The 10,565-nt window shown below is 40.1% G+C and overlaps 1 protein-coding gene across 1 annotated transcript; it reads left to right on the forward strand.

Moving 5' to 3' along the window:
- Nucleotides 1-253: 253 nt before the first annotated feature.
- Nucleotides 254-1,592, forward strand: LOC140845979 (syncytin-2-like). The gene is given in 4 exon segments (XM_073221420.1): nt 254-380; nt 763-927; nt 930-1,327; nt 1,329-1,592. Coding segments are annotated over 4 exon segments (954 nt in total).
- Nucleotides 1,593-10,565: the final 8,973 nt, after the last annotated feature.

Here is a 10,565-nt window from a genome sequence, read left to right on the forward strand (position 1 = left end):
ACAGCAGATATCTCTGCAGGCGGATTTTCATCCGGAAGAGGTTAGCAGCCCCAGTCTTGGAAATGTGTAAGAAAGCCCAAAATTATACCTACAATTAATGGCAAACCAGGGCCTTGTCCCAACCCCTGCCAAAAAGCCACTGAATTACACTCTACCTGTTACCACACTGTCCAACAGTGCACTGGTGCCGATGGCAAAAAATATCTAACAGCCATCTTACAAAATGGTTATACTGGTTCCTTTGGAGGCGAGTATGATTATAGCAACCCCCGAAGACATTCTAAATATGCACAAGCCTCCTGTCATGGCCAACTTGGCAAGGCGATTTGCTGGCCACCGCAAGCCCCGATCCACGTATCTGATGGCGGTGGACCAACAAAGTGTGAGAAGCCCAAGTTCAAAAGAAAATTGAAGAAATTATCAAAGAAATATACCCTCCCTTAGAGTATCACCCTCTAGCCTTGCCCAAGTCTCATGGCATAGATCTTGACACCCAGACTGCTGATATCCTAAAAGCCACCCATAGCACACTAAACTCTACTAACCCCAGCCTTGCTGAAAATTGCTGACTATGCATGACCCCTGGTACACCTATGCCCCTCGCAATTCCCACTAACGCTACTAATACACTGCCAGAACAGAATTGTACTCTTAACTCACCCTTTAGAGTACAACCTATAGGATTTAACTCATCTGTATGCATACAAAAGCAGCCCCAGAATAATAGTAATGACGTAAACGTAAGATTCGCCTCTTTCACAGATTGCTCCCAAGTTTTCAATTATTCCTCATCTCTTTGCCCTGCTATTGGACAAGTCTTTGTCTGTGGAGGAAACCTTGCATTTACTGCCCTACCCACAAATTGGACTGGGTTATGTGTGCAGGCCAGTCTTCTCCCAGATATTAATATTATTCCAGGAGAAGAACCTATCCCATACCCAACCTTGAGTATATAGCAGGGCATCCACGCTCTAAAAGAGCCATCCAGCTTATCCCACTCCTAGTAGGCCTCGGGATTACTACCGCAGTAGCCACAGGAACAGCAGGAGCAGGAATAGCCGTACATTCCTACCATAAGTTGTCCCATCAACTAATCAACGACGTCCAAGCCCTCTCAGGAACAATTAATGATCTCCAAGACCAAATAGACTCTCTAGCAGAAGTAGTTTTGCAAAACCGTAGAGGCTTAGACCTCCTCACAACAGAACAGGGAGGCATCTGTTTGGCTTTACAGGAAAAGTGCTGTTTCTATGCCAACAAGTCAGGCGTTGTCCAAGACAAGATAAAGACCCTTCAAGATGATCTCGAAAGAAGGCGGAAAGAACTCCATTGACAACCCTCTCTGGACGGGACTAAATGGGCTCCTCCCCTACCTTCTCCCCATCTTAGGCCCGTTCCTGGGATTAATACTAGTACTTTCCTTTGGCCCCTGGGCTTTTAAAAGACTCACCCAGTTAATTAAAAAACAGATCGACTCCCTCATAGCAAAGCCCATCCAAGTTCATTATCATCGCCTTGCATTAGCTGATCAAAGTGTAGATCCTTACATAGAGCCTTGCGCCAAGACAGACCCAGCAGTAACTTGGGAATAAAAAGAGCCACGTCAAGGTTTTCTCATCCTGTTCCTTGATAATGTCCTGGGCAACTAAGATGGGTAGTCAATGATGGGTAATTAAGAGGATATACCTGCAAGAACAGATATAAGACCTCTAGTTAAAAGGGGCCAATCTAATACTGGGGCAAGCTCCTATATGTATAGGCTGATCCAGTATTAGGGCAAGCTCCCCGGAATATGCCAGGCCGACTCCAAAAGGAGGCAAGCTCCTAGAAACAGAGGCCAGGTATAAGACCTCTAAACCTAAGACAGGCACCATCTACCCAGAAGATAAGTGGCTCAAAGCACCCTAAGTAGTGCTCCAACCCCTCCTAAAAGAACAGAAAAGGAGGAGATGCCGGAGACCAAAGAGCCCCCCCCCCCCCACAAAATGGAGAACTCCCTGCTTCTCTTCTGGGTTCTCTGCTCCCGCCGGTGCCAACCAAAGCCCAATCACCCCTTTACACCCTCCCACCAGCGTCACCTAAGGTCCAATTGCCTTTTGACCCACCCCTTCCTTGCTGACCTGTATAAATTAAGTCTACAAACAATAAACTTGGCCAGCTTGATCAGACATCCTGTCTTGCTGGTTGTTCTTTGTGTCCCTTGCTTGTTTCATTTCTACAGGCGTCTCCGGCACACTCCACGTTCGTCCCGCAGGCTGGGACAAATGTTGAACATATCTATGGTTCTGAGAGTTCCAAAACCTTGGATCTAATGATTTTTGCTCATCATCTTTATCTATATTTTTGTTCATTGTTCCCTCTATGGCTTGGAAATCTGCAGTGTGATTTAAATCATTTCTCAATTTGGAACTTTCATGATGCAGATAGAGAAGTTGCTCTAATGCTTCCTCCAAAGCCCTAATTGTGACACTATTAAAATAGCCAAAGCCAAAATTCAACAAATAAGTCCAACATGGGGTTAGGACATCATAACTGGAAAAGGACTAAAGGTTATTAATTTTTTTTCAAAAATCACTCTAGGCTGGAGGAACCAAGATGGCAGTGTGAGTAGTGCAGCAGAAATCTCCTCCCCAAACCATATATATTTTTGAAAATACAACAAATACAACTATTCCTAAAAAAGAGTCCAGAAGATACAGCACAAAAGCCAAGCTATATCTACATCTGTGGGAACCCAGCACCTCATGAAGGGGGTAAGATACAAGCCATGGCCCAGCAGGACCCGAGTGATCCCCCAACCTCAGCTCCCTGGTGGGAGGAAAGGAGTCAGAGTGGGGAGGGAGTCAGAGTTCAGGACTCCTAAATCCCACCCCTAGTCATCCACACCGGGAGCACAGACACACAGTGTGTGTTGTGCTGGATAATAGGAAAATGGAACAGTAAAATCTGTGAGAGGGTCCCTGCAGCCAGCTCCCCTGGGACAAAAGAAAAGTGAGCACTTTTTGAAAGTCTTAGACAGGGGCCTCACAGCTGGATGGAACTGTGCCGGCACACTCAGCTCAAAAGCTGAGAACCCCGGGGAACTCCAGGTGCTCTTACCCTCTGGGAGGCAGCACAGCTTTGAGGCTCCTCATGGCAATAAACAGCCTCCTGTCCATTCCCGCTCCAGCGCAGCCCCACAATAGCACGGGAGCAGCTTGGGAGCGGCTGCACCCACAGCAACCACCCAGAGCCTCCTCTGCAGCTGCCGAGACCAGACTCAGAGGCCCTGTCAGCTCACATCTGCCCAGCACAAGCTGCTAGGGGTTGCCATTCTCCCAGGAGAGGAAGGCAACCAGCAAGCAAGAAGGGACTTTGTTCTCCTAGCTGAAACACGTGCCAACTGCCCATGACTATCTCTATCATCATGAAAAGGCAGAAGAATTTGTCCCAGACAAGAATATCCCAGACAACCATGAGAAGGAGCCTGGGGAGATAGATTTAACCAATCTTCCTGAAAAAGAATTCAAACTAAAGGTCATAACCATGCTGATGGAGCTGCAGAGAAACATGCAACAGCTAATGGATAAAGTTGGGAGGAAGAACACAGAAATAAAACAATCTCTGGAAGGACTTAAGAGCAGACTGGATGAGGTGCAAGATTCCATTAATAGAATACAAATCAGAGACTAGGAAAATAGAGAAGTTGAGGCAGAGAGAGATAAAAGGATCTTCAGGAATGAAAGAATATTAAGAGAACTGTGTGACCAATAAAAATGGAACAACATCTGCATTATAGGGGCAGAACAGAGAGAAAACAGAAGAAGAACAGAGAGAAAAAGGGATAAAAAGTGTATTTGAAGAAATAATTGCTGAGAACTTCCCCAAAAAGGGGGAGGAAACAGTTATTCAGACCATAGAAGCCCACAGAACTCCCAGCAGAAGGGAATCAAGGAGGACAACACCAAGACATAATAATTAAAATGGCAATGATCAAGGACAATGATAGACTATTAAAGGCAGCCAGAGAGAGAAAAAAGGTCACCTACAAAGGAAAACCCATAAGGATATCATCAAACTTCTCAACAGAAACCTTACAGGCCAGAAGAGAATGGCATGATGTATTTAATGCAATGAAACAGAAGGGCCTTGAACCAAGAATACTGTATCCAGCACAATTATCATTTAAATATAAAGCAGGGATTAAACAGGTCCCAGACAAGCAAAAGTTGAAGGAATTTGCCTCCCACAAACCACCTCTACAAGGTATTTTAGAGGGACTGCTCTAGGTGGAAGCACTCCTAAACCTAAATAGATGTCACCAGAGAAAATAAAATCACAGCAAAGAAAGCAGACCAACCAAATACTAACTAAGGGCAAAAAATAAAATCAACTACTCACAAAAGCAGTCAAAGGAAACACAAAAGAGTAAGAATAAAACACCTAACATATAAAGAATGGAGGAGTAGGAATAAGAAGGGAGAGAACTAATCATCAGACTCTGTTTATAATAGCTCAATAAGCAAGTTAAGTTAGACAGTAAGGTAGTAAAGAAGCTTACCTTGAAACTTTGGTAACCACGAATCTAAAGCCTGCAATGGTAATAAGTACATATCTTTTGAAAATCACCCTAAATGTAAATGTAATGAATGCACCAATCAAAAGACACAGAGTAATAGAATGGATAAAAAAGCAAGACCCATCCAAATGCTGCTTACAAGAGACTCACCTCAAACCCAAAGACATACACAGACTAAAAGTCAAGGGATGGAAAAAGATATTTCATGCAAACAGGGAGAAAAAATGCAGGTGTCGCAATACTAGTATCAGACAAAATAGACTTCAAAACAAAGAAAGTAGCAAGAGATAAAGAAGGACATTACAAAATGATAAAGGGGTCAGTCCCTCAAGAGGATATAACCATTATTAAGATATATGCACCCAATGCAGGAGTACTTACATATGTGAAACAAATACTAACAGAATTAAAGGAGGAAACAGAATGCAATGCATTCATTTTAGGAGACTTCAACACACCACTCACTCCAAAGGACAGATCCATCAGACAGAAAATAAGTAAGGACACAGAGGCACTGAACAACACACTAGAACTGATGGACCTAATAGACATCTACTGAACACTACACACAAAAACAACAGGATACACATTCTTCTCAAGTGCACATGGAACATTTTCCAGAATAGACCACATACTAGGCCACAGAAAGAGCCTCAGTAAATTCGAAAATGTTGAAATTCTACCAACCAACTTCTCGGACCACAAAAGGATAAAACCAGAAATAAATTGTTGAAAGAAAACAAAAAGGCTCGCAAACACATGGAGGCTTAACAACAGGCTCCTAAATAATGAATGGATCAATGACCAAATTAAAATAGAGATCAAGCAATATATGGAGACAAATGACAACAACAACACAAAGCCCCAATTTCTGTGGGATGCAGTGAAAGCAGTTCTTAGAAGAAAGTATATAGCAATCCAGGCATACTTAAGGAAGGAAAAACAAATCCAAATGAATAGTCTAAACTCACAATTATTGTAATTGGAAAAGAGAAAATGAGGCCTAAAGTCACCAGAAGGAGGGGAATAATAAAGATCACAGAAGAAATAAATAAAATTGAGAAGAATAAAACAATAGAAAAAAATCAATGAAACCAAGAGCTGGTTCTTCGAGAAAATAAACAAAATAGATAAACTCCTAGCCAGACTTATTAAGAGAAAAATAGAATCAAAGTCCATCAATAGAATCAGAAACAAGAAAGGAAAGATCACGACCAACCCCACAAAAATACAAAGAATTATTAGAGAATACCATGAAAACCTATATGGTAACAAGCTGGAAAACCTAGAAGAAATGGACAACTTCCTAGAAAAATACAACCTTCCAAGACTGACCAAAGAAGAAACAAAATCTAAACAGACCAATCACCAGTAATGAAATTGAAGTGATAATCAAAAAACTACCCAAGAGCAAAACCCCTGTGCCAGATGGATTTACTGCAGAATTTTATCAGACATGCAGAGAGGACATAAAACCCATTCTCCTTAAAGTTTTCCAAAAAAAAAGAAGAGGAGGGAATACTCTCAAACTAATTCTATGAAGCCAGTGTCACCCTAATACCAAAACCAGGCAAAGAGCAAAGACCCCACCAAAAAAGAAAATTACAGACCAATATCCCCAATGAACATAGATGCAAAAATACTCAACAAAATATTAGCAAACCGAATTCAAAAATTCATCAAAAGGATCATACACCATGACCAAAGGAATTCATCTAAGGGATGCAAGGATGGTACAACATTAAAAAAATCCATCAACTTCATCCACCACATAAACAAAAAGAAGGACAAAAACCACATGATAATTTCCATTGACGCTGAAAAAAGCATTCAACAAAATTCAACATCTGTTCATGATAAAAATCTCAACAAAATGGGTATAGAGTGCAAGTAACTCAACATAATAAAGGCCATATATGATAAACCCACAGCCAATATCATACTCAAAAGCGAGAAGCTGAATGTTTTTCCTCTAAGATCGGGAACAAGACAGGGATTCCCACACTGTTATTCAACATAGTACTGGAGGTCCTAGCCATGGCAATCAGACAAAACAAAGAAATACAAAGAATCCAGATTGGTAAAGAAGAAGTCAAACTGTCACTCTTTGCAGGTGATATGATATTGTACATAAAAAACCCGAAAGACTCCAATCCAATACTACCAGAACTAATAGTGGAATTCAGCAAAGTTGCAGGATACAAAATTAATACCCGGAAATCTGTGGCTTTTCTATACACAAACAATGAACTAACAGAAAGAGAAATCAGGAAAATAATTCCATTCACAATTGTATCAAAAAGAATAAAATACCTAGGAATAAACCTAACCAAGGAAGTGAAAGACCTATATATATACCCTGAAAACTATAAGACACTCTTAAGAGAAATTAAAGAGGTCACTAACAAATGGAAACTCATCCCATACTCTTGGCTAGGAAGAATTAATATTGTCAAAATGGCCATCCTGCCTAAAGCAATCTACAGATTTGATGCAATCCGTATCAAATTACCAACAGTATTCTTCAATGTACAGGAACTAATAGTTCAAAAATTCATATGGAACCACCAAAGACCCCGAATAGCCAAAGCAATCCTGAGATGGAAGAATAAAGGAGGGGGGATCTTCAAGCTCTACTACAAAGCCACAGTATTCAAGTCAATTTGTTACTGGCACAAGAACTGACCCACAGACCAGTGGAACAGATAGAGACCCCAGACATTAACCGAAACATATATGGTCAGTTAATATATGATAAAGGAGCCATGGACATACAATGGGGAAATGACAGCCTCTTCAAGAACTCGTGTGGCAAAACTGGACAGCTACATGTAAGAGAATGAAACTGGTTCATTGTCTAACACCATACACAAAAGTAAATTCAAAATGGAACAAAGACCTGAATGTAAGTCATGAAACCATAAACTCTTAGAAAAAAACATAGGCAAACATTTCTTGGGCATAAACATGAGCGAATTCTTCATGAACATATCTCCCCGGGCAAGGGAAACAAAAAAAAAAATTAACAAGTGGGACTATATCAAGCTGAAAAACTTCTGTACAGCAAAGGAAACCACCATTATAACAAAAAGGCATCCTACAGTATGGGAAAATATGTTCATAAATGACAGACCTGATAAAGGGTTGACATCCAAAATATATAAAGAGCTCATGCACCTCAACAAACAAAAAGCAAATAATCCAATTAAAAAATGGGCAAAGGAGCTGAACAGACATTTCTCCAAAGAATAAATTCAGGTGGCTAACAGGAACATGAAAAGATGCTCCACATTGCTAAGCATCAGAAAAATGCAAATTAAAACCACACTGAGATATCACCACACACCAGTAAGGATTGCCATGATTCAAAAGACAAACAACCACAAATGTTGGTGAGGTTGTGGAGAAAGGGGAACCCTCCTACACTGCTGGTGGGAATGTAAATCAGATCATCCACTGAGGAAAGCAGTATGAAGGTTCATCGAAAAGCTCAGAATAGAAATACCATTTGATCCAGGAATTCCACTTCTAGGCATTTACCCTAATGCAGCAGCCCAGTTTGAAAAAGACAAATGCACCCCTATGTTACAATAGCCAAGAAACGGAAGCAACCTAAGTGCCCATCAGTAGATGAATGGATAAAGAAGATGTGGTACATATACACAATGGAATTTTATTCAGGCATAAGAAGAAAACAAATCCTACCATTTGCAACAACATGGATGGAGCTAGAGGGTATTACGCTCAGTGAAATAAGCCAGGCAGAGAAAGGCAAGTACCAAATGATTTCATTTATATGTGGAGTATAAGAACAAAGAAGAACTGAAGGAACAAACAGCAGAAACACAGAACCGAAGAATGGACTAACAGTTACCAAAGGGAAAGGGACTGGGAAGGATGGATGGGAAGGGAGTTATAAGGGGGGGGGAAGAAAGGTGGCATTACAATTAGCATGTGTTATGATTGGTGGGGCAGTGGAATGGCTGTGTAATACAGAGAAGACAAGTAGTGATTCTACAGTATCTTATTACGCTGATTTACAGTGACTGTAATGGGGCTTGTGGGGGTACTTGGTGAAGTGGGGAGTCCAGTAAACATAATGTTCCTCATGTAATTGTAGATTAATGATACCAAATAAAACACTCTAATGACTGTGTTTTTGTTTAAAACTTAGGAGATTTTTGTTTCCTCTCTGGCCTGTATTCTTTTCATTGTAAAGTGAAGAGGATGGATTACATGAATTCTGTAGAACTTTGATCTGTCTCCTGGGTTTATTTTCTGTGCACCAGTCCTGCCTGGCCTGCTAGGACCATCGGTACAACACTGTTGCTGCCAGCAGGCAGAGGGTGAAGCTGCCCAAAATGAATCCCAGTAGAAGCTTCTAACACCACAGAAAGGGCTGGCAGAGAAGAGTCACCAGCCCATGCTGACAGTGATCTACCACTGACAGGCAGGCAGAGAGGTGGGCCCTACCTGTATCACAGTAACAGGAACTTCAGATCCCCTTCAAAAGAAAACCAGGCACTGGGGAGCAAAGAGTCTTCAGCCCCTGGGCCCACAGGATGCATACTTCAGACAGCCATAGCATTCTAGACAAGGAGGCATAGCTGATCTATCTAGGACAAATGAAGAAATACAGGAACCCAGACCAAATGAGGAGGCAGAGGAATATGTAACAAACAAAGAACAGGATAAGACACCTGAAATGGGGCCTTAAGAAAGATAAATTAGCAATCATCTTGAAAAAGATTTCAAAGTAATAGTCATAAAGATGTTCACTGAGCTATGGTAAATAATTGATTATTTGAGTGAGAACATCTACAAAGACATAGAAAATATGAACAGGAGTAACTCTGCACTGAAGAATACAACAACTGAAATGAGAAATAAAATAGTGGGAATAAATATAAACTGATGGAAGTAAAGGAAATAATCAATGTGATGGAAGATAAAGAACAGGAAAGTAGCCAAGCTGACAAACACAGAGAATAAAAAATTTCTAAAAATGAGAAGATGCAAGAGAGCTTTGTGACAACTCCAAAATGAAACAATAGTGATGTTATAGGGTTCCAGAAGGAGAAGAGAGAAAAGGGAGTAGAAAAATCTGTCTGACTAAATAATAGTTGAAAACCTCCATAATCTGGGGAAGGAAATAGACACTTAGATCCTGGAAACAAAATGATTCCCTAATAAAAGGAACATTAGGGAGAAAACACCAATGCATATATAATTAAAATGGCAAAGATTAAAGATCAGAAGAGAATTTTAAAAGCAGCAACAGTGAGGAAGACAGTTAAATATAAGGGAAACTCCATAAGGCTATCAGCAGACTTCTGAGCAGAAATTTTACAGGCCAGAAAGGAGTGGCAAAAAATATTTAATGTATTAAAAAGGAGGAACATACAACCAAGAATCCTCTACCTGCAGGTTGATCATGCAGAATTGAAGTTGAGAAAAAATGTTTCCCAGATAAATGAAGGTTAAAGTATTCCCTACCACTAAACTAGCTATATTAAAGACTCTGTAAATAGAAATCTTAAAAACCAACTCTAAGCTGTGACAATTCAGAAAATGACACTGAACATATTAATTTTAGTATACAGAGTATCAATAATAACAACAAAATAAAGAAATAGTGGATTGATTAAAGAAAAACAGTAAGCATATTTTAATTTATTTTCAATAAATGCTCCAGTATCAAATACTACAACTAAAACTGAATGAAGATTAATTTCACATTTATTTATAACAGTGAATAATAGAAAAATTGGTCTAAAACAGAAATTTTTCTACTACATTATAAAAATTTAGGGAGTAAGGATTGTGAGCCTCTTCTTTTCAATATTCATCAACTTTTACTAAGACTTTATTTTCTTGGTAATCTTTCCTTCGCCAACCAGAAATTCAATTTAAAACACATATGTTGACATGGGTTAGAGGCTTGTTTATGTTTACTATCACTGTTGTAACAAATTGTCACAAATTCTGTGCCTTAATACAGTTTTAT

The sequence above is a fragment of the Manis javanica genome, chromosome 14, assembly GCF_040802235.1.
Source record: "Manis javanica isolate MJ-LG chromosome 14, MJ_LKY, whole genome shotgun sequence".
Classification (NCBI taxonomy): Eukaryota; Metazoa; Chordata; class Mammalia; order Pholidota; family Manidae; genus Manis; species Manis javanica.